The following is a 23,538-nucleotide window of genomic DNA, read 5'->3' as shown; positions in this document are numbered from 1 at the left end:
CAACGGCCTGCCAAGCTCACCAGCACAGGCAAACTTGGACGCGTTCTGAGAAATTGTGAGTAGTTATGATGCAATTCACATGTTTTCCAGCATTATACGGCCACCACTTGTTCAAATTCAGTTGTTGCGACCATGTCACGGTTCAGTCACGATTCACGGTCAGGATCAATTACACGGTCGCCAGCGATGACATCGACAGACACCAAGGCACGTGACCTCTTTCGAGAGCTAGCTTCAGCCCCGGGACTTCACACTAAGCCTATCCGGGCCGCGCACACCACAATCATAATTCTTCTTCGCGCCCCACCATCTGGATTCTCTCGTCGACATCCCTCCTTTTCTGTCCCCGAAGCAGCCCAACATGAACGGCGAAGATCCGCCCGAGAGACCGGAGTATGTCTCCAACATCATCAGCGGCCTCGAGCGCTACAACCCCGAGGCTGTCGGCACCCTGGAGAACTACCTCCAGGAGCAGTGCGACCAGAAATATACCGACTGCAACGCCAACCGCACATTGCTGAAACTGTGAGTGCATTTTCCCGCTCCACGAGTCTTTCCCCCCCTCCTTGCGTTTAATGATGACTACTGTAAACGTTTCCTATTATCCTGATCGTGACGGGTCATCAGCCCAGTCGCGGATGACGTGATCTTTAGTGTTGTCTGAAAATCTACACGCTTTCTTTTCTTTCTGCTTGCCAAATGACTCCGCATTTCTATGAACCAGTTCTCGCTAATGCTTTTGTTTGTTCCGCAATGCCAGGTACCAGCTCAACCCCGACCGCATGAAGGATGAGGTCGTCACAAACATCCTCGTCAAGGCCATGACGCAATTCCCCTCGCCTCAGTTCTCCCTCGCCCTGCATCTCATCAACCCCTCGGCCGCCGCCACGGGCGAGCTCAGCGAGGCGCTGACCAAGCTGCGCTCGCTCAACGCGCAGCTCGAGGGCGCCCAGTATGCCGACTTCTGGGCGGACCTCGACGGCGACGACCTGTGCGCCGACCTCATCGCCGACATTGCCGGCTTCGAGGACGTGCTCCGCCAACACATCACCGTGCTCGTCTCCCAGGCCTTCCGCGAGATCAACGTCTCGCACCTCGAGGCCTGGCTCGGCCTCAACAAGGACAAGACGCACAAGTTTGTCACCGAGGTTGTCGGCTGGTCCGTTGACGGCGAGGGCAACATCAAGGTCCCCGCCAACCCGGACAACGAGGCCAAGAAGGCCGAGATCAGAGAGGATGTCAACATTGAGCAGTTCTCCAGAGTCATTCGACGCACTTGGGAGGAGACTGTATAAAGAGCACGGCGTGAAGTCTTGCTTTGGGAATATTAAAAACGAGGGCCATTTACATATCTGATGACATAAAGGAAGTAACGTATTTCATGGGGTGGGGAAGGGTCCAAGCTATGGCGTTTAAACAGGACATTTCATGGTTTAAAGAAGTGAAAGCGAATAAATCTAGATCTCCAGTCGCTGCCGAGAGCAGCCATTCGATTTAAGAAAAAAAAGTTGAAATTTGCAAGCCATATCGCTTCAAGTCTCTAATCACGTCGTATATGTGAGTGTATGACGTCTCAGTATCCTCTGATTATGATGCATATGTGTGTGTTTGTATGACTTTTCAGCATCTTCTTTTATCATGATATATGTCTATGTATTGTTTTCGTTCCCCTCTATCGTGATTCATGTGTATATCAAAAGTGGCTATATGCATCTTTACTCCCCATCTTTACTCCCCATCTTTACTCCCCAGCTCCTTTTCTTCACTTCTTCCCACCCTCCTCCTCCCACTGCACACCCGCCCACTCCTCCAGATACCCAGCCTCCTCCTCCTCCAGATACGCCGGCACACAGTCCCTCTCGCACACGCCCACGATAATCGTGCCCCATTCCATGCCCTCCAGGCTCAGGTCCTCGGCCTCGAGCTCCGCAATCGCGTGCGGCGTCAGCTGCACCTCAAACGTCCTCTTGCCGCCGCAGCTCGCGCACCGCGGCATCATCGCTCCTCCCGCTGCTGCTCGGCCGATGTCGTCCGTCTTGGAGCACAGCAGCGGCGCGCCGCCAAACTCGTACCGAATCACCTGCTCCGGGTTCTGCGCCAGCCGGTCCGCGAACTTTTGAAACGTCGTGTCCATGGTGCTCTCAAAGGCTTCCTTGTCGGCGGCCGACGTCGTATCGGGCGCGTCGGCCTCTTCGATCCGCGCGTTGGCCGGGAGCGGCATGTCGGCCGGCTCGGGCTCCAGCGTCTCGTAGTCGGCATCGGCGAGGTACAATGTCGGGTATGGCGTAGGCTGCTGGTCCGTGGCAGGCCAGGGCTCGGGAGCCGGCGGGCGGACGGCCGCTGTCTTGGGGGCGTTTATGGAGAGCGTCTCTGCAAAGGTCTTTGGCAGGTCTTTTTCTGTTTCCTTTGTCGTAGTCGTTGTAGTAGTAGTAGTCGAGGCAGGCGTAGCGGTAGAAGACGCCGGCTGGGAAGAAAACGGGTTTGCGCCAAATGGATTGCTGCCAGACGAAGAGCTGCTAAACGGGTTGGCATTCGACGAGAATGGGTTCTTCGCACCGCCTGCCCCAGCAGCCGATGGTCCACCTCCAAAGAGAGCATCGCCCAGTCGCGGCTTGGCTTTCTCTGCTTCCTTGGCCTTTTCCTGCTTTTTTGCCTCCTCTTCCTTTTGTCTCTTCTTCTCCTCAGCTGCTGCCGCCGCTGAGCCGTCGTCCGCCCACACTCGCACGCCTCGGATCGCGCGTATGCTGCCCTCGCGCCTGCTGCAGCTCGAGCGCCTGCAGGCAAAGACGTATATGCGGCGGTCGTGGTTGGGGAATCGCTCGGGTAGTTCGCCGTTGAGCTGCAGCAGCATGACCATGAGGTTCTTGCAAATCTTGCATCGGGCGAGCGCCGCTGAGGGGGACTTGTCTGCGTCGAGCCATTCCTGAAAGCAAGCCAACAACGTCAATATGGTAGGATGGAGGGGTACAGATGGGGGAGCAGATAGCTTACCGGACGGCCACCGATGCGGCTTATGGTATCTTCGTCGGCGTCTTTCGAGGCATAGCCCAAAAGAACATTCGTCTCAGCGAATTCGCCGTCCGAGGAGTCGGAGTCGTAATCTGCCATATTGTGTTGTTGTGTATGCTGCAAACCGTACGTTTAGGTGATGGTGGGGTCAAGATTTTTTTTTCTAGTCGACGTTGATCTCGGGCAGCGCCACCGCGGGGCAGCTCAACTAACGTTACTTAGTACAGCCAACTTGGACCAAGCCGCCGCATCTTTTGCAGCACGAGGCGAGGTCTATCATGATTGAAAAAATGATTTTGGTATATCCACTATGTAAAGAGAGCTTTTATTCTAAAGCAGATCTAACCCCTTTTCCTTTTCTTTTATTTTCTTACATGTGATCATCAGGGCCGTCCATGCCAGGGCCAGGACCCTTTGCTCTGCCCATCTGTCGGGCCTTGAGCAGCTCATCGCAGAGCAGCAGATTTGAGGCAATGCCTGCACTGGAAGCAATGCAGTTGCGAAGAACACGGAACGAGTCAAAGACACCCTCGAGCTCAGGGTCCATAGGCTCACCGGTCTCCAAGTTCAGACCGACGACGTCACCGTCAAGGACACCATCTTGCAAGGCAGCAACTATGTAGCATTAGCGTCTCATCTCTATAGTGGGTCGTATCATTGTAACTTACTGGCATCTTGCACGTCGTGGCCGGCATTGGCAGCAAGGGTCTTGGGGATAATGAGAAGAGCGTTGGCAAAGGCCTCAATACCAAACTTGGCCTTGCCCTTGATCGTCTTCGAGAAAGCGTCACTGCGCAGGTGGGTAGCGCAGGCGACCTGGAAGGCACCAGCACCAGGAACAACGCTCTTGTCGACAATGGTGTTGTAGACACTGCGCAGACCATCACGGACAGCATCGTTGACCTGGGCAATGGTGTGCTGGTTGGGGCCCTTGATGAGTAGGGTAACGGACTTGGGGTCCTTGACTTCCTCGACAAAGGTGTATTTTTCCTCTCCGAGAGTCTGCTCATGGACAAGACCAGCCCATCCCAGACACTCCTCCGTCATATCTTCGACACTGTTTTGGGCAATACCGCCACAGACAAGCTGCAGGCGCTCCATGTTGCGACGCTTGGCACGACGCAGGGCTAGGATGCCGTTCTTGGCCAGAACATCGAGCGACAAGGGGTCGATGCCCTTTTGGTTGATGATGACAAAGTTCTTCTTGCCGTCGTTTCCACAAACCTCCTTCTTGAGCTCGACAATCTTCTTGAGCTTGGCATCAACAAAGCGTCTCTCGCTCTCGACGAGCTTGTCACGCTGCTCGGCGCTCGAGTAGAAGAAGCTAGAGTTGATTTCGGTCTTTTCGTATTCAAGGCTGACGTTGAGCGTCAAGATGAAGCAGTTTTCCAGGCGCTTGGGCATGTCGGGGTGGCGAGCACCGTGGTCGAGGGCGAGACCCTTGATTAGCTGGGTATCAGCAGCCATGCGGTGCTGCATCTTCATAATCTCAACCATGTGCAGGTCAGGCTTGACACCCTCCTCGTAGATGGCGAGAACAGCGTCGACAATGTCGGGGGTGAGCTTCGAACCCAGAGTCGCGTTGAGCTTCGTGGAGAGCGATGTGCGGGCGACGTTGAGCAGGAGTTCTCTGTCGATATCTTTGGGGAGCTTGAACTGGTCGAGGAACTATCAGGACAGGTTAGCAGGGTAGCTCCGTTAAACACACGTTTGCGGCTCTAGCTACCTTGAGAGCCTCGACCTTGGCAATCTCGAAGCCGTCGGTTATGACACGGGGGTGCAGACCCTCTGAGATGAAGCGGTCGGCCTGCTTCAGCAGCTCGCCAACCAGCAACACGACAGACGTAGTACCGTCACCGCAAATATCGTCCTGCGCAGTGGCAGCTCGGGCAATCATGACGGCGGTCGGGTTCTGTATTTGCATTTCGCGGAGAAGAATGTTGCCATCCTTTGTGAGCTTGATCTGTAGTGTTCAGGATTCGTTAGAGAGTGGCGTTCTCGAGCGTCGCAGCTCGGGAAAGGAGCGGGATCGCGAGTTGTGCATACCTGGCCGGCGCCGTCGACAAGCCTGTAGCAGAGTCGGTCAGTACATTGGCAATTAAAAATTCTCGGACGGCGCTACGTACATCTTGATTGTGCCCAGAGGGCCCAGGTTGGACTTGAGGACATCCTGAAGACCCTCGCCCGCACTGATGTTGACCTTTAGAGCTTCGCCCCTCCTCTGCTGCCAGTTAGCCACCTGAAATGTGGGATGTGTCGGCCGGGGTCGGTGTATGGGACATAATACGCACGCGGGACTCGGCCTTGGGGTTGAGAAGCTGCGCAGCAGACATTTTGATCGAATTCGGTGCTGGGCTCGCGAAAGATAGAAATTGACGGGGGCCGCAGCGAGTAGATGAGGTTTCGTAGAGAGAACCGCGGGCACACAAGTCGATGGAAGCCACTGGCAAGCAAAAGGTGGAGGTACACTTTTTTTCTGCCTGGAGCGCAGAGGGCGGTGTGGGGCCACGAATTTCGACGCGCAAAGGCCCAAGGGGCAAGCAAGAGGGAAGGAAGCTCAGCCCGCCGCTCCTTCCTTTTCTACGGGGTCTTGCTTTGTCAGGAATCACTCCAGCAGGCACATGTCAACGTGTTAAACAAATCACTGTGTATTAATCACTGCGGCATCAAATCTCGTCTCGATAAAGGTCGATTCATATTTTCTAATACCCAAGGTGGAAAAGGGAAAAAACGCTACAGCAATTGCAGCGCCTCCTCTTCCAAAACATAAACCCGTTCGTCCTTCATCAAACATTAGCAACAAAAAAGACTCATTAAACTCATTCCATCCCTCTAATTATACAAAAAGTAAATCAAACCCAAACCCAGACACCGCCCTCGCTTCCAGATTCAGCAAGAGTCATATTTTCAAACACATTTTCCCGTGCGCATAATAAAAAGCATACCGCAAAGGTAACCAAGTCGCGCCGTGAGAAGCTTCACTATACAGTTGGCCGAAACTCTGCTCCCAAATTATTGACGTGACTTCGTAAAAAGGGTAGAGGACACGGGAGAAGTATAAAGACAGAAAGACATATGTGACACGAGAATGTAATCATACAATAAACACAAAAGCGACGCTTGTCACCACGTTGACTCATGAGCTGCCAAAGAAGAGCTCGTCATTGTTCGTAAACATGTTGAACTCCTCATCGAACTTGCTCATCATCAACATACTGGGGTCACGCTCGAGTTGAACGAGGCCGTCGTCATTGGTAAATTGCAGCATAATGTCTTCTTCTTGCTGGCCAATGTTCATTGGCAGGGTGCTGTTGGCTGCTGCCGAGTTAACCATGCCGCTTCCAGGAAGCATACCAGACAGGTCATCGGCGTTGCGGTCCACGCCGAAGAGAGCGGCTGGCGGCGGCGAGGATGACTGCGTCAGCGAGGGAGGGGCGCTATAATGACCGCCAGCGCTGTTGGCAGGAGACATGGCCTCCTTGTCCATGATGGCCTCGGGGGAGACGTAAGAATGCACGCTAACCGCAGACGGAGAGGAAGCCATGTCTACGGCGCGGCGGCTGACCATTGTGGGCATAGGAGCAGATGAGAGGGCAGCCATGCCGTGCATAGAAGAGTTGATGGGGCCCATGTCCATAACCTCATCGTTCATGTTGAAGTCGGGCTCGGGAGAGTTGGCGACCGAGCTGTCCGAGTAGCCAGAAAAGGAAGACATGGAGCTGACAGACATGTTGTTCTTTCTCCGGGTTCTAGCCGATTTCTCCATGCGCGTCTCCATGTCGGGTCGGTTTTTCTTGGGGCGACCACGCTTGACAACTTTTCGTACCACACCATCAAAAGCACCGATGCACATGCCGCGCTGGCGATGTCTGGTCAGAGCATCGTGGCGGGCAAAGCTGTTGCCGCACTCACAGGGATAAGGCTTGATTCCGGTGTGAATTTTGGCATGGCGTTTGAGGTCGTGCTGGCGGACAAAGCACTTGTTGCATGTCGGGCACTGGTACTGACGGTCGTTGAGATGGGTCTGGACATGCGACTTGATGTTCTCCTTGCGACCAAATTCCTTGCCGCACTCCTCAAACAGACATACCCACTTACCATCGCTGGTATCAGGGCTCTGAATGAACTGGGCAATCTCTTCGGTCGTAACTCCAGTCTCGGTCTTGGTCTCTTCAATGATGATGCTGGCAATGCTGGCGGCACTTGCGATGCTCGCAACGGATTCTGTGCGGCGATGCATGGATCGCTTTTGGTGATGCGCGTCAACTGCGTCCTCATAGTTTTGATATTCAGACTGGCTGTCGTATCCGTTGGCAAAGCTGCCCATGTGCTGAGTCTCTGGGGTGGGGTGCTGAGAAAGCTCATCCGCGGAGAGGAAGTCGCCATCGCGTGAGAGTGTGTCGAATGCCTCCATCTTCATAAACTCATTCTTGAACGAGTTCATGCCCATGAAGTCGGGAGTCTGCATTGGCGCGCCGTTGAAGGTCTTGGAGTTGGGGAGTTGGGTGGATCGGGGAGGGCTGGGCACAGCACTGGTCATCTGGGCTTGCTGGCGCATTTCTTGGAATACGTCCTGGGCACGGGGCTGACCACGAGTGCGTGCAGGCTTAAGAGTTTCCTCCATACTATCATCGTAATCCTCGGAGAATCTGGCCGGGCGAGCTTCCTGCTTGGCAGCCCGGTCATGAGGAGTGTCCATAGGTGTGGGAGGGAAATAAGCTATTCAAGTTAGAATTATACACGCAAACTCGGTCGTCGCAAATTGACTTACCATTTTCGTTTTGGTTGGGGGGCGTTGAAGGAGCTTGAGCCTCTTGGCCATTCATGTTCTCAAAAATGGCAACACGACCCATGATGCCGTCGCTAATTCGGCGAGCTGAGCGGCGGATAGTTGCGTTTCCACCCTCGGTCATCCAGGCCTGGCTAGGGCTCTCTGGGACGTCGGCATAAGAGGCCATGGGCTGACCATTTTCGACGGCAAAGAGGTCAAAGTCCTTGGCGCTTGACAGGTTGTTACCATAGTTCCCTTGGTTTCTCTGCATCATCATGTTGAGTTGCTCGCCATAGGCATCAAAGGGAGCGGAACTTGACTCAAAACATGAGGCATCGAACCTTTGGCTGTGAGGGGTATGGTTGGGGGAGATCATAAAGTTTTCAGTATCCCCATGCCTCATAGCGAGGTAGGGGTTCTGCCTGGGGTGCTGGCCCGGGCGTGCTTGTGTGCGTTGCTGCTGCGCTTCTCGCAGTACTCGATGCTGCGATGTATTGGCTAATCCTGTGTTGTTAGTACTCATACTTACCATGTTGTCCTGCCTTGCTGTCGTTGGTGATGTCATCTGCTGGAAGCGTCGGGTGTCCAGGCTGAGACCGCGGCGATGAGCCGCGGCTTGTCGTCGGTTGATGTTGGCGGGCAGGTTCTGGGCCTTCACTCCCTCAAAGGCAGAGGGTGTCGAATTTTGGCGGCGGTGTTGCCTCTGCCTCGAGTGAAGGTTTGTCGTTGGATTGGACAGCATATTGGTCGCAAGGGGAGTCCGGAATAAATTGTCGTCGGTCGATAATTGTCGTTGATTGGAACCTGTAGGTCCGAAACTGCGAGCGCGGTTAGCTTCTCATCGCTATATGAGCACAATGTCGTCAGTGCCGCCTTACCTCACGCAGCGCAAGCACAGAGCGCCGGGCTAAATGATTGTTTTGTTCCTGCTCAGTCGGTGTCGACTTGCAAGAATATGTGTATAAGTGGTATGGGCCTTATTCAGGCGGGGAGTGGTAAGCCTGTCAAGTGCTTCTTGTTGTAACTCTGCAGTAGGGTATACAGCAGAAATGAAGTGTTCTTTCTTAGCAGATAGAATGAAGTCAGATAGTTGTATGGGAGAGGTAGAGGTTGATGGTGGATATAGAATACACGGAGGGACCTTGCAGTCGCATCCGGCTGGGGGTCTTGTTCCTTGCGCTTGTTGACTTTGTCGCCATGGCAACGGCCCTTGCCATGATGCAAGTGCGCCGTCGCACCACCGCCCCATGACCCGAGCGCCGAGGGAGACAGCGTGAAACAGGGCAAAAAATATGTTTTAGACGGCTCGGAGTCTTGGTTTGCTTGAGCTTGGCCCAAAAGATCGGGGCGTCGTTGCCATGAGGGCGCTGCAGCCATCACCAGTGTTGCACCGGTGGGACACTACAGCAACTTCGTGCCTCTTGCCTTGTTACGAGATGGCATACAGTCGTGCAATCGATAAAATAAAGCTTTTTTATAATGAATCGATTTCCAGAGTGATACTCTTTACGAATAATCTGCGCCCAAGGCAATTCTCTCGCCCATTCTCTTGGCCCTCATGTTGGCGTCAGAATCGAGGTGGATCTGCCACTACGCTCGCTACGTAGTTGCATCCCTCGCCCAATGATCAGAGACACATGAGATAATGGGACTCCACACAACGGCGAGATGCAGCCGAATGCATTGGAGAACGATTGGACGATGGGTTTCGACGGGGAGAGTGGGCGCTTCCTAGACTGTTTACTTGCTTGATTGGGTTCACGAGGATGCGAAGCGACCATCTAGACTGGGCCGTCAAGGGCAGGTAAAGTCAAGTAGTGATTGATTGAGTTTAGAGTGTCAGTCGACGTCATGTATTGCATGAAACCATCTCAGTCAACAGTGAACGGGGTAGAGCGGCGTCTTCCAATTCAGCGCGCCCGAAAAGTAACTAAAGCCATGGGCCTGGCCAACAGCACAGGTGTATGCGTCATCACCACTGTGAAAGGAAGCCTAAGGACACTGAGAGCCAGAGACCTCACGAGGCAGAACAGGTTATTTTCCGTGCCCGGAGAATAGATTTCGGAGCTGGGCGCAATGTGGGTTAGTTTGTCTTTGGCCGGTGGTCGTACAGAGAACCATAGTCAGCCGCTGGTCCTAACTGAGACGCCACGAAGAAACCTAGCCGCCCAGGTATAGCGCAATAAACAGATATATCCAAATAGGATAGAGAAGCACTAAGCAAGCAAGGAGTATTTGCTAATAAAACCACCGTTCATACTACCAAGGGGACGGTATAAACAGAAGCGTAGTGCATGACAACAAAATGCAGCTAATACAGGGTAGTCGACTCGACGACGCGAGGGACAGCGCGAAGGTCGCGGTTAACCATCTGCATAAGCATGAGCAGTATCAAGATTCTGGAAAAGCATAGAAAAATATTTCATTGTGACTCCGACATAACCGCCAGATGCCAATTTGGATGAGTTAGGATTTGGCTGGGAACAATGGATTTGGAAGCGTCCGTCTACACGGTCGCGCCGCTGCAGACTTGTCGCCTTCCTTCACCATCGGCCTTTCAAATGCCCATCAACGCCACATGTCTATGAAAGAAGTGGCTCGACTTGTTAGTACGAACTCTTGCCAAGTCGACTTTAATCTGATTTCTATTTTTATTCCATCTTCGTTACAGTCAAAGGGAGCCTGTCTGGTCCGGCTCGCTTGTGGTCCATGTGCTACTTTGTGTGAAGTCTCGGTGCCTGAATGGATATCGCGAGGCTAGTATAAAAAAATGATGTATTAGCTAAGTTACGGATTAAATATCATTCAATTGCGTGCTACGGCTCCTCACTGTTCAGAGTCACTGATCCCATTTATCGTCTGGACCTGGCTCGATACCAACAGTGAAGCGGGGCGGAAAATTCTGGGTCCGGCTGGTCGTGTGTGCTGGGCAATCCTAAAATTTGGCTGTCGACAAGCTGGTCATGCGCAATTAGGAGGCCATCTCCCAGCACAGCAATTCAAAATGATAATACGCAACGCTGCGGTGCGGCATGGTGAGTGGTTGAAAGCAGCGATTGAAGCGAAATCGACACCGGCATACTGACTCCCTCTGCGTAGGCCGCCGCCAATTGGCTGCCCCTGTCGCACGCTCCGTGCTCCTGCGCCATCTCACGACAGCCTCGACTCCGACCGCCACACCAACGACACACGCCTGGCCCGAGGCGCAGGCCGAGCAGCCGGCGCCGCCCAAGCTCTTCTCAGCGTCCAAGAAAAAGCAGCGTCGCGACAATGCCTCCATCAGCCTGAGCACCAACACCGGCCACGAGCACTACGGCACCAAGTGGACGAGATCGCACGAGATCGGCGGCCGGGAGCTCTCGCCCAAGAAGCAATACGCCGAGTTTGAGCGGGTGCAGAGGTCGACGCGGTCGGTAGGCACGCGGGTCGAGCGGCGGTACGTGCCGTCGGAGCTGATTGCGAACCCGCCGACGCCCGAGGACGTGTCGCTGGAGCTTCTGATGGCCTCACAGACGCACATGGGCCACAACACGTCGCTGTGGAACCCGGCCAACGCGCGCTACATCTACGGCGCCCGCCAGGGCATTCACATCATCTCGCTCGAGGCAACGGCGGCGCACCTGCGCCGCGCGGCCCGTGTAGTCGAGGATGTGTCGTACCGCGGCGGTCTCGTCCTGTTTGTGGGTAACCGGCCCGGCCAGATGGAGATTGTGACGCGCGCGGCCGAGCTGGCGGGTGCGTGCCACCTATATACGAAATGGATCCCGGGCAGCATCACCAACCGTGATGTGATTCTCAGGAACAAGGGCATGAAGGTTGTCGACGGCAAGGACAAGGAGCTCGATGATTTTGACGGGTTCAAGAATACCGCGCGCCCGCTGGTGCCGGATCTGGTTGTGTGCCTGAACCCCATGGAAAACTATACGCTACTTTACGAATGCGGCCTGGCCAGCGTGCCTACCATTGGTGTCATTGATACCAATGCCAACCCTACCTGGGTGTCTTATACAATTCCCGCCAACGACGACAGGTATGCCGCTTGCTGCTCTCAGGACACATAAAAAGAAGTAATGAGCTAACACCTTCGCAGTCTACGATCGACCGCCGTCATCGGCGGTGTCCTGGGCCGTGCCGGCCAGCGCGGCCAGGAGCGTCGTCTTGCCGAGGCCAAGAACGGCAACGTCACATGGCAGACACCGCCGCCGCTGGAGACCCAGATGCAAAGGGACATCAAAACAGCCGTGCAACAACGCAAGGAGGTCATGGGCCGCATGCAGGCCAACCTGGTCGGCTTCAACGAGGAGGAGCTCCAGATCCTGCAGACTGAGTACGACGGCGCCGCCAAGTCGGTCAGCGAGGCGGACATGGTCAATATGATGGCTGAGACGTCTGTCGAGGAGGCGGCCGAGGCACATGCCCCAGTCGTGGACCTGGCGGCCAAGGCCGGCGAGATTGCGGCCAGCCTGGACACAGCCAAAACCCACGCCTCTACGCTCCAGTCGGATATTGCAGATATTCGGAAGTAAGGCTTGGAACCGTGGTATACAAAACAGCAAGGGAGTCGGGATGAAAGCAGAAAAAACATGTACAATTAGAATCTTGAGCAAGTAAAGCCTGTATAGTTGAATGGTGTATACTAAGACTGCGTGTCGCAGCTCGTATCGATGACCGCTGTAATTGTTAGTGCTGAGTCTGCGCGCCCTTACAGTGGCACGTTGCTGAGGAGGCATAGCTCGGAATTGTGAGCATTTGAAAGGGCGAAAAAGAAAGAGGAATTTGGTTTTGTAATCGTATGAAAATATGCTTTTTGCCTATTATTGTTATTGCTGATAACTTTCCCATTTCTGGCTCATAACGTTATGGGCATTTCGTCGCCCACTGCCAACTGCTCAGCTGCGGCTATCGGAACAATATATATTCCTTCTCCGTGGTTGCACAGAAAACGCCAGCACACCTGCGTAAAATCTGGTCCTGCGAAGTTCCCCTACCAACAGGCCAGGCCGCAAGGACAGGAAAAAAAAGCAGCACATTTCAGAACACCACCGCAGCTCTCAAACCAGGGCAACCAGGGTACCTCTAGGGTCCCCTTGCTAGTGCCGTCGGAAGCAAGGTGCACTGCAGGAAGTAGTCGACTGGTTGCACTGCAGCAGACTGCCAACCGACCTGCAGTAGCCTGCGCCAGTGGGCATTTTCCTAGGTACTGGTACAGTGGACTGCTTGCCCGCAGCTGCCGCCCAGCAAGCCTCTCTCTGTCGTGAGCCAGCCCGGTGTACTGGTGTAAGTCACTTACACCACACGATCGAAAGGCAGAAAATTAACAACGAGATTCACGTATTGACTATCAATGCAGATTGGCATAAAAAATTGTATACGCCAAAGCAGCATTACATAAAGAAAAGAACACAGTCTGTCCAAGCTCATGCCGCAGCCATGCCCGCTGTCGTCGACGACCCGGCCAGCCCCACCATCTACCGCGTCTCCGGGCAGGCTCCGTTCCCCGACCCGGGGGCGCCGCTGCCCGAGACCATTGTCCCGCGCAGGGTGACGCTGCGGGACCGGCAGACGGTGGCCACGATCCTGCCCATCGTGTCGGCGCGGCACCAGGTGCCCTCCTCGCTCATTACGTACCTCTGTGGGCAGATCAACCGCGAGATTGACGGCGGCGACACATATCCGATGATGGAGCCGTTCACGCCCGCCGGCTTCGCGGCCTACTGGTTCCAGAACTTTGGCGCCGTCATGCTGCTCGGCGACTTTGCCAGCGCCGACGACGTGCCCGACAGCCACGACTGGGCGCGCGACTGCCTCGGCAGCTTCTACATCAAGCCCAACTACCCGGGCCGCAGCAGTCACGTCTGCAACGGCGGGCTGCTCGTCACGGACGCCTCGAGGAACCGCGGCGTGGGCCGGCTGATGGGTGAGTCGTACATTGACTGGGCGCCGCGGCTCGGGTACACGTACAGCGTGTTCAATCTCGTCTACGAGACAAACGTCGCCTCGTGCAAGATCTGGGACGCGCTCGGCTTCAAGCGCATCGGCCGCGTCAAGGGCTGCGGCAACCTCAAGAGCCACCCGGATCGGCTCGTCGACGCCATCATCTACGGGCGGGATCTGCCGCCGCCGCGCGTCTCCGGCGACGGCGACGACGACGGCGGCGACGACCTGCTCGTCGTCAGCGAGGAGCGCTTCGACAAGATCCGCTACTACCTCAAGTTTGGGCGCTACCCCAACGGCGCGGATCGCGCCGAGAAGAGCCGCCTGCGCTCCGCGGCCACGCACTACAAGCTGCTCGAGGACGGCGACACGCTGATGCTCAAGGACAAGCTGGTCGTGTCGGACCCCGCGCGGCAGTACGAGATTGCGCGCGAGACGCACAGCTCGCACCACGGCGGCATCAACAAGACGACGGCGATTATTGCGGAAAAGTACCACTGGAGCCGCATCAAAGAGACGGTCAGCGACGTGATTCGCCTGTGCAAGGAGTGCAAGGAGCTCGCCAAGGCGCCAAACACCAACGGCAACGGAGCCGCGGCAGCGGCGACGACCGCTGCGGCAGGGCAGACGGCGGTAGGGCGGGCAACGGCCTCTAAGCCAACAACGCCCGTGGCCGGCGTGAAACGCTCCCGCTCTCCTTCGCCCGAGAAGAACGGCACCAGTCCGTCAACGATGCCGCGCCCGCTCTCACCACCACGAAGCGCGCCGCCCGAAGCACCCCACCACCGGCCCCTTTCGGCGGACACAATCACGCATGTCGACAACGACCGGGTATTGGGTCTGCGCACCCACCACACCAACAGCACGCTGCTCCCCGGCGCGCTCTCCTCGTCGTCCTCGCTATCGACCGCCGTCCACCCCCTCCTTCACAGCAGCAACGTGAGCCCCGGCCCGTACGCCAACCCAAGCGACATCTCCGTCGTGCGGCCCTCGCAGACCACCCTCGCCGCAGCGACAGCAGGCTTCCTGCAGCAGCACAGCAGCCACGCGCACAACGGCGGCGGCGGCGGCGGCAGCAGCAGTCCGGACCAGGATGACGACGTGTACCAGCCGATCGACCCGCAAATCATGAACCACGACGACGGCATTCACGCGTTTGACGGCTACCACGCGCACTCGGACTTTCAGGCGCTCCTGCACGCGACGGAAGACGACGACGGCGGCGTGGCGGAGAGGGAGCGTCGGGCCGCCGTGGATCGCGACCTGGAGATGCTGATTGAGCATCACGACGACGACGACGATGACGATGACGACGAGGCGGCGGTACTGGCGGCGAAAACGGAGAAAAAGAGCAGAAGTGGTAGTAGTGCAGAGAATGAAGGTAGCGGTGGCACTGCTGAGGGTGCTGCTGCTGGCGGCGGCGGGCAGGCGGATGCGGACATGGACGATTTGGATGATTCTGTATTGCAGGATCCGAGGGATTGGACGTAAGATGACATGGTGCGGAGTTGTTTGGTCTTTTTCTTGATTTGCATATTTTCTACATGATACCCTTTTGGAGTTTGGTAGTGTCGCTACAAGCCGCACATAGATGAATGTCCAGCACATATCATCAGCACATATATTATCAGCACATAGTATCAGCACATATTGTCAGCACAAAGACAGCATCCGTATAGTTTTCAACATCTTCCTCACGGAAGCCAGTTCTCCATAAAAGAAATCTACAGAGCTCTCTTTATTCTAGGTATCTCATAGATCCAGACGTCTCACAATGCTTTTTATGAACCGTTTTGTTTTTTAAATGTCCGTCCTCATATTTCCATTTTTCTTTTTAGATTTTGTGCATTTACCTGCGGGGCATGCCGCGTCCACGTCCTCTCAAAGCGCGCTGAGCCGTACCGGGAGGCAGCTGACCGGGGGCCTGTGGCTGCGCGCTCTCCTCGTTTCTGATGGTCTCGTCAACGCCGAGGATCAGGCAGCTGGCCTCGGTGGCGGCCTGGAGGGCGTTGATCTTGACCAGAGCAGGCTCCCAGACGAAGCGCTCAACCATGTCGGTGATGCCCTCATTCTGGAAATCAACACCGGCCCATGTTGCGCCCTTGCGGTGCTCCACGCGCAGCTTGTTGAGGATGTCGGTGGCGTCGAAGCCAGCATTGTCGCACAGCTGGCGGGGAATCACCTCGAGAGCCTTGGCAAAGGCCTTGATGATGGCCTGCTCCTTGTGCTGGATGTTCTTGTCGGCGTACTGATGCAGATAGGCAGAGACCTCCATCTCGACGGCACCGCCACCGCCAACCACCATGCGGTTCTTGATGGCACGCTTGACAATCATGATGGCGTCGTGCAGCGAACGCTCAACCTCGGCGATAAACTGCTCAGCGCCACCGCGCAGCACCAGCGTGCAGGTCTTGGCCTCGGGGCACTCCTCGAAAAAGTTGAATCGCTCGCCACCAATCTGGCGCTCCTCAAAGATGCCGCAGGTGCCGAGGTGCTCGTGCAGGATATCGGAGCAGGTGGACTGAATGACAGCACCGGTGGCCTGGACGACGCGCTCCATATCCTCAGAGGTAACACGGCCAGCGCAGAAGATGTCGCGGTCGGCAAAGTACTGGGTGGCGAGATCGCCAATGGGAAGTTTGGAGAGGACAACCTTGGCGCCGGTGGCGGCAATCGCCTCGAGCTTCTTGTAGATGATTTGCCATTCGGCGTCGACAATAGCCTGGTAGTCGGAGACCTGCTCAACGCGGACTTCGGCATTGTCCTTTTCGGCCTTGAGCTCCAGCTCAACGTTCAGGCAGACAATCTTGGGCTTCTTGAAAGCCTTGGGCTGCTGCTCGAAACCGGCGTACGAGAAGGTCTTTTTGAAGGCGACACCGTTGACGAAGCGAGACTCGGTGAGTGAGCCGCCGGGAATCTTCTTGATGCCAATCAACTTGTGGTTCAGATCGTCTTGGTCGAGAGAGAGGACGGCGTCGACCACCACTATGGCATGTTAGCAGAAATGAAAGCGGGGGTTGACTTCGTATGGCCTACTCTTTGTGAAGAACTCAGTGTTGCGCTTGATGAGCTTGCTGGTCATGGCGGTGCCGGCCAGCTTGTTGAGGGTATCGCGCTGGTTGGTATCGTCGGTGGCGATAGCAATCTCCTTGATCTTGTTGACGGCCAGCTTAGAGGCTCTCCGCAGACCCTTGATGATGATCTGTGAGCTGACACCCTGTTCCACGTGTTCCTTGACCTCTTTAAGGATCTCGCCGGCAAAGACGACGACCGAGGTCGTACCGTCGCCAACTTCGGCGTCTTGCGATCGTGCAATGTCGACGAGGATGCGGGCGGCGGGGTGAACAATATCGAGGAGCTGCCAGGGGTTAGAGACGCGCTTCTAAGCCGTAATTATGCGTTCGAGTGATGGAATTTTGTCACCAACCTTCATGACAGTGGCGCCATCGTTGGTAATGGTCTGCTTGCCATTCTCATCGACCATGAGCAGATCACCGCCGTAAGGACCGAGGGTCGACTTTATCGTGGCCTGGACTGCGAGACAGGCATTGATGTTGGAGACGACCTGTCCCTTGCCCTGGGAAGTGTCGGTGCCTGGGGTAAAAAATCAAGAGTTAGCCAAAAAGACGGTCGGGCGACGGCACATGGGAATATCATCGACGGCACGCGCTGCCTAGATTGTGTGTGGTTTTGTGTGTGGAAGCGGGCGGTGGGGTAGCGACTCACCCTCCTTGAGGACGATAATGGTGGGAGTCTGGCCTCCGAAAGACATGATGGCGGTATTGTGTGAAAGACGCCGTGTCCTAGATGCCGAAAATGGACGTGTTGATGCGGTTTTCTCGAGGATCCAGGAGAGGCGATTGTCGGGGGGTCGTCACCGCGGGGCCGTCGAAGCTCTTTGCTTTGGAGCTCCAAAAAATTGTTGCCGCCTTTTCGCATTCCCGTGCACGGACCATGGTCGCTTCTGGTCACTCCAGGGGCGGGACAGCGACTGCGAAATGGCGACCGCTACAGCCAACAACAAAATTGAAAATACATGCGTTTTTGAAAAAGAAAAGAGAAAAAAAGAAGAAAAGTCAATTTCTTATTTTCACTGAAGCACATAGAATAAAAAAAACGTCGGGCTTTCTTTGCTTCGCGAACCTCTTGCAGCTTACTACCTACTGCCACAGCCACTACCATAGTTACCTGATACTTGGCAGGCGGCCTAAAGAGGCCAATCACTGAGAGTGAAAAGAGGCTGCAGAAAGAAAAAGACTCAAGAAAATCAAGGATTAAATGGAAGAGAAGGAGGAGTGAAATGGGAAAAAAATCCGGCAAATTGGCTCTTGCGACTATTAAACAGAACAAGACGCTCGTATCTATAATCTCATTGATCGTATATTCATACTTTCTATAGCCTTATAAAACTACTCCTTTATGCCGACGCCCGTACATATGCATGTGCTTCTAGATTCCCTCCGTCGTCATCTTCAGCGACGACCACCCCACCGTCTCCCATGGCGCGAGGAACGCCGCTCTTTGCGAGTCGCCAACCGCGCCGGTCCCTGCGTACGAACCCACCAAATCACTCGCGTCCAGCTGCCCGCGAGGTGGTATACCTCTCTGAGCCACCTTTAGCGACACCTGCGCGGCGTACTTGTCGCCTGCCGACGCCGCCAGCGCCGACCAGCCGTGCGGCAGGTGTGGGTGCAGCATTATATCCGTCTGCATCTGCGCCGTGGCCTCGTCGGCCGTCTTGCCCTCGGCGAGCGCGGCAATGGCACGCAACACCTCACCGATTTGCGCCTGCTCCTTGCTAGTGACATTGTCGTTTGTGCGTAGGCCCTGCAGCTCCTCGGTGACAGCTTCCAGGCTGCCCTCATCCTCGTCAAGCAGGCCAATCACCCCAAGCAGCAGCACGCTCTGGATGTGACCGGGATGCGCTTCAATTACCTCAAATAGCGAGGAGCGCGCCTTCTCTTTGGATTCTTCTGTACCTTGAGCCCATAAAACTTGAGACAATAGGCAGGTTGCGTCCGGATTGTTGTCAGACTCTTGCAGAGCAGCCTCGAAACACTTCTCCGCCTCATCAAAGTCTTTTTCGTAAAATTGAGCAAGACCGACCGTTAAGTGCGCCGAGAGTCGCGCCTTTTTGCGTTGCTCGCTAGTAAGTTCGCTATCTTGCTCATCACTGCTTAGTCCAAGGGCCATCTCGCCGCATTCAATGGCATTCTCGTACGACTTGGACGCAAGATACGCGCGAGCAAGATCGATTCTTGCTAGTGTAAATCGTGCAAGGCTCAGCGGAGACTCCGTCTGCTCATAGTCCGCTTCAATGCTGGAACAAATCTTCTGTAGAATCTCCACTGCGCGCGTATGGTCGTGGGTACGCTCCAAAAACAAGCTGGCAAGGTGACCAAAAGCAAAGTCTTGCGGCCGCATGCTCTGCACTTGATTGAGCGCAAAGACGGGTTGCAAGAGGGAAGCAACGCTAACATTCGTCGGCCCCACGAGGATATGATCAAACATGGACGAAGAGTATTGCTGACGAACTGACAGTGACGATGCTTCAGAGATGTCCATCGCGTGGGTAAAGAGACCGCGCGCTTCTTTGGCGTCGCCGTACAGAAGAGCGACAAATGCTTGACCAAGCCAGGCGTGTGCATAGTCGGGATCGGTGGACTGTGCTCTGGTGAAGGCTTCATTGGCCACCTTGAAGTCGCCAGACAAGAGGGCGAGTGCACCAAGATTTGTCCACCCCACAGGACTGCGCTCATCTATGTGTATGCTTCGCACAAATGAATGCTGTGAGACGGAGCCGTTGACTTCGCTCGTCACTACACCCAGCGCATTCCAAAAATCGGCATTACCAGCCTCGAGCTCAATAGCACGTTTGAAGCATCTGACGGCTGCCTTGAGGTAGTTGCTAGATTTCTTGCGCATGTGAGCTGGTAAGCACGTGTGCGCCCTAAATTCAGCCCAGCCGAGATTGAACATGGCAACAGCTTGGGCGTGTATATCCTTGGATACGGCATGAACGGCAACCTTGTGGCACAAAATGGTAGCTTGAATGCATCTTGTCAGCTCGACACCAGGCTGCTCGTCTTCGGGATATATTCCTTCAGCGGAGACGATATCCGTGCTGACTTTATCAACATCGGCGCTGATTTCGAACGATTCTTTGGGAGCTTTGGCAAGAATCGCTCGGATATCACCCAACGGAAATCCGGAGGTACGACTCTGAACCGAGGAAAATATTGAACAAGCATCACCCATAGTCTTCCAAAAGTTGAAAGTTGCGAGAACATTCTCTTCCGCCGTCGTCGCGAATTTGACTGTTTCCGTAGCAAACTCAATAGCCTTGCCGAACTGCCCCTTCTCGACACTAATCAGGGCATTGTCCACCATAGTTTGCATCAATGCGATAATGACACCTTCTTCGCCCGGATGAGTCTTGATGACAGACTGATAGAGTCCAATGGCTTCGTCATACTCCCCCAACTCACGCTTGATATTACCAAGCATGAATTTGGTGAACCAAGCATCGGCCGACATGTCCTTGTCCGACTGCTCCTCCAGCTTTCGGGCGTTCATGATTGCCTTGGTAGCTGCGACGTATCTTCCAGAATTGTGGTAGCTCTCACCGAGGCCAACCCAGCAGTGGTAGTCCTCTGGCGCGAGTCGAATTGCTGACTGGAAGGAGACAATGGCTTTGTGATACTCGTGCTTGTTCAGCTCCGCAACTCCGAGAGCAGCGAATGGCCAGCTGATGCCCTTTCGCTTGGACCCAGGAGGTGGCTTAACCTTGCCAGAGTTCACAACACGTTGGGCAACCAGCTCAACTCTATCCCAGTCGCCATCATCAGCGAAAGAGCGTGAGAGCCGCTCAGCAGATATCACTTCCGAGGAAGATAGCTCCAGAGCCTTTTGGAAACAGCGACGAGCACGCTTTTTGTCCTTGACATAATCGTTATAGAATATACCCAACATCGTGTAGCAGGGCGCGTGGTCGAGGTTATTGTTCAAAGCTGCGAGCCAGTATGCATAAGCGCACTCTCCTTTGCGCTGCTTTCTGGCCTGGCGAGATGTGTCGAGATTCCACAGGCAGGAGCCCAGACGATACTGCGCGTCTGCAAGGAGTTCCTTGTTTGGTTCTTTGACATTCAGAGCCTTGAGACATTCGCGCAACTCATCAGCGGCAGGCCGGTAGTCGCCTTTCAGTGCTTTGACCCACGCGGCTTCTGATTTGACCCTGATGTTCTTGGCATCCTTTTGCAAAGCTCGCTCAAGAAAGTCGATAGCTTGATCGTATTCTTCCTCCTCCTCGTATATTAGACCCACACCGATCATAGCACGAGTAGTCGAGGCATCGTGGCTCAAGACCTTCTCGAATAGGCTCTTTGCCTCAGCGTGGTGTCGCGGTGACTGGTAGTAAACGAGCGAAGTACCCAGACACAGACAGTAGGCATCCGCCGTTTTTGTGAAGTCAAGCGTGCTCAACGCCTGCTCTTTGGTAATGAACGGTAGCGCTTTTCGCATGTACTCGACTGTACTCTCATATTCTCCATAATGAAGAAAGAACTCGCCGACGAGCCGATACGCAAACGATGACTCCGTGCCAGCAATACCTTCTGTAATCATAATGATGCGGTCTTCGTCACTGAGAGGGATGACCGAAGTGGGCACACCACCGTCGTCATCATCGTCGCTGTCGTCGGTCAACTCGTCGGCAGATGGCTTCGGTGCAGCCGCAGCAGCTGGAAATGGCGATACGGGCGAGGTGAGGAAAGCAGTGATGACTTTGTACAAATCGCTTTCAGGGAAATGAATGCAGTAGCCGTGTATCAATTCGGGGCTCCAGTCTTTGATCTCCTTGTGATCTTGCCAGTTGATGGCGATATCCCACGCGAGTCGAAAAGGATGCTTGATAACAACCATGTCATTGGCGAGGCCAATTACCTTTGCAAGCTCCGCACTCTTTTGCTCGCCTGCCGGAAGGGCCAGAAGACGATCATGACAATACTGAATAAGCTTCTCTTCGTATGTGCGTCTCAATTCATCGTCGGTGGTCCAGTTGATGAGCTGCTGGTAAATATGTTCCAATCTACTTTGCGCATAGACTTCACGCTTCACCTCTAGAGTAACCTCGTTCAGTCTCGCACCGAGTCGAGTTCTTCGTTCTCCGACGAGTGTGTTTATGCGCTTCTTTTCGAAATCCTCGAGAATCACGGCAATGGTTTCGTAGGTCTTGGCTGGTGCAGGGAATCGGCCTTCAAGAAAAGAATAGAGAGGGCTCTCGGGAAGCCGGATCCAGAGAGCGTCGGCGTACTGTAGACGATCTCCCCTGACTCTTGCAAAATCCACAAATTTGTCTACAACATCCTGCGACTTGTACGCATCGTCCGCTCTGTGAAAGATGTGAGATAGATTGACGACGGCATGCTGGTAATCTCCAAGCTTTTGGGGGCCGAGCTTTTCGTAGAGCTTGACCAGACCTTGCCAGGCCTGACCGTCTTCGGGGCGCAGGCTTGCCGCTGTCTTGTAGACCTTTTCTGCGTCTTCTGTTCTGCCCTTTTTGTCCAAAGCAAAAGCTAAGAAAATGTTTCTGAAAGAGACCATTAGTGATCTTGGCACCGTACAGAGTTCCGCTGGTGGCCGCACTCACGCCTGGTAACTCTGGGGGTCCTTCTTCAGCAAGTCTTGGGACTTTGTAATGGCGTCATCAAAGTTATGAGATCTGACGGCATCATTGATGCCCTTCAAGGCTGCTTTAAAACCTGACATAGTGTAGTGTGGTGCGTTTTGTAGGGCAGCCTGGGCGCCTGTTTGCCAGAGGCTGGATGGCGGGGTGTGACGCGGGGTGGATTCTACGCGAGAGCAGCGGGCATTTCGCTGTCTGTTCTTCCAGGCGCAATCGTTCGACCCGGGTATTAAGCCCAGTAGTTTTTGAAATGGCCGGATACAAGAGCACGCACAGCGAGCAAAGAATGATGAGGTAATGTGAAGTTTTGGCTCTCGCCGTGGAGGTTTGGGGAGCTCCAGTGGGGTCACCCGGAGATTCCCCGCTAGGATAGGTAGTCTGGCTGTGTGATGGTGGCGCTGGCTGGTGAATATGTAGGTAGATGGTGTGGCAAATGTATTCTATGTCATTACTCCAAGGTGCGAATGTGATACTTTACATCAGCTTTGAAAGTTTTAGTTTTTCCCAGCAAGTTGTATTTAGAGAAAAAAATCTCTCCTGCCGGCTACAACTCCTAGCATATGTGGCACAGCTGGGCCTGTACAAAACCGCGGCTCGGAAACTCTTTGACATAGGTGCATATATCCGTGGAACTACTGAGTATCTGCTCCATCGTTCTTCAACATTATGCGATTGGCGTGCTCGCAAAGTGGCTTGCGTGTATATCGGATTCTGGTCGTGTTCTGCCTCCCCCACGCTCATAGTACCAACTAAAAGTTAGCGCTGTCGCCTCGGTGGAGCCACAGTGCCACACTCGTCGCAGAATCCAAATACGCCACTGAAAAAACCGATCGGGTAGCGAAGAGGTGCGCTGTGGCCATCCTTGGCTCGTCGGCCCAGCGCTACTTCGGACACCCCGCCACTCCGAGTGGAGAGCCTCGCGGCGTGCTTCAGGCGGTCACGTCACGCTGGAGCGCCGACTGGACGCTTGGTCGGGTGTCTGCTATTCCGCGACCACCAAGTATTTGCCTACCTATCTATCGATCCCATCCTTCTTCTCTTTCCTCGTGGCCTTTTCATTTAACGCTGGATCTCTCTTCTTTTCATTTCAAATCTCCGTACGGAATCCACAAAGTATCGAAACCTTCGAAGCGAAACGCAA

At 54.7% G+C, this 23,538-nt stretch overlaps 7 protein-coding genes across 7 annotated transcripts; 2 read left to right on the top strand and 5 right to left on the bottom strand.

Annotated features, from left to right (window-relative positions):
* Positions 1-361: 361 nt before the first annotated feature.
* LMH87_005666 (uncharacterized protein) lies at positions 362-1,295 on the top strand (the record flags this gene model as incomplete). The annotated part of the gene is made up of 2 exons (XM_056203427.1): positions 362-525; positions 761-1,295. The coding sequence occupies 2 exons, from the start codon at positions 362-364 to the stop codon at positions 1,293-1,295; spliced, it is 699 nt and encodes a 232-aa protein (XP_056058888.1).
* A 467-nt stretch (positions 1,296-1,762) lies between these two features.
* Positions 1,763-3,108, bottom strand: LMH87_005665 (uncharacterized protein; the record flags this gene model as incomplete). The annotated part of the gene is made up of 2 exons (XM_056203426.1): positions 1,763-2,923; positions 2,992-3,108. 2 exons carry the CDS (start codon positions 3,106-3,108, stop codon positions 1,763-1,765), a joined length of 1,278 nt encoding a protein of 425 aa, XP_056058887.1.
* Positions 3,109-3,379: 271 nt separating this feature from the next.
* On the bottom strand, positions 3,380-5,342 carry LMH87_005664 (uncharacterized protein; the record flags this gene model as incomplete). The annotated part of the gene is made up of 6 exons (XM_056203425.1): positions 3,380-3,624; positions 3,678-4,677; positions 4,736-4,972; positions 5,056-5,077; positions 5,136-5,230; positions 5,301-5,342. The coding sequence occupies 6 exons, from the start codon at positions 5,340-5,342 to the stop codon at positions 3,380-3,382; spliced, it is 1,641 nt and encodes a 546-aa protein (XP_056058886.1).
* An 803-nt stretch (positions 5,343-6,145) lies between these two features.
* On the bottom strand, positions 6,146-9,157 carry LMH87_005663 (uncharacterized protein; the record flags this gene model as incomplete). Its single annotated transcript, XM_056203424.1, has 5 exons — positions 6,146-7,728; positions 7,781-8,240; positions 8,310-8,598; positions 8,659-8,687; positions 8,912-9,157. The coding sequence occupies 5 exons, from the start codon at positions 9,155-9,157 to the stop codon at positions 6,146-6,148; spliced, it is 2,607 nt and encodes an 868-aa protein (XP_056058885.1).
* Positions 9,158-10,784: 1,627 nt separating this feature from the next.
* Positions 10,785-15,205, top strand: LMH87_005662 (uncharacterized protein; the record flags this gene model as incomplete). The annotated part of the gene is made up of 5 exons (XM_056203422.1): positions 10,785-10,815; positions 10,880-11,810; positions 11,871-12,302; positions 13,044-13,057; positions 13,131-15,205. 5 exons carry the CDS (start codon positions 10,785-10,787, stop codon positions 15,203-15,205), a joined length of 3,483 nt encoding a protein of 1,160 aa, XP_056058884.1.
* A 358-nt stretch (positions 15,206-15,563) lies between these two features.
* LMH87_005661 (uncharacterized protein) lies at positions 15,564-17,486 on the bottom strand (the record flags this gene model as incomplete). Its single annotated transcript, XM_056203421.1, has 4 exons — positions 15,564-16,699; positions 16,751-17,072; positions 17,142-17,308; positions 17,441-17,486. The coding sequence occupies 4 exons, from the start codon at positions 17,484-17,486 to the stop codon at positions 15,564-15,566; spliced, it is 1,671 nt and encodes a 556-aa protein (XP_056058883.1).
* A 677-nt stretch (positions 17,487-18,163) lies between these two features.
* Positions 18,164-22,480, bottom strand: LMH87_005660 (uncharacterized protein; the record flags this gene model as incomplete). The annotated part of the gene is made up of 2 exons (XM_056203420.1): positions 18,164-22,301; positions 22,362-22,480. The coding sequence occupies 2 exons, from the start codon at positions 22,478-22,480 to the stop codon at positions 18,164-18,166; spliced, it is 4,257 nt and encodes a 1,418-aa protein (XP_056058882.1).
* Between the last annotated feature and the right edge of the window lie 1,058 nt (positions 22,481-23,538).

Source organism: Akanthomyces muscarius, chromosome 1, assembly GCF_028009165.1.
Source record: "Akanthomyces muscarius strain Ve6 chromosome 1, whole genome shotgun sequence".
In the NCBI taxonomy this organism is placed as follows: domain Eukaryota; kingdom Fungi; phylum Ascomycota; class Sordariomycetes; order Hypocreales; family Cordycipitaceae; genus Akanthomyces; species Akanthomyces muscarius.
Note: the sequence above shows the minus strand (reverse complement) of the source record. Positions and strands in the feature narration are given on the sequence as shown.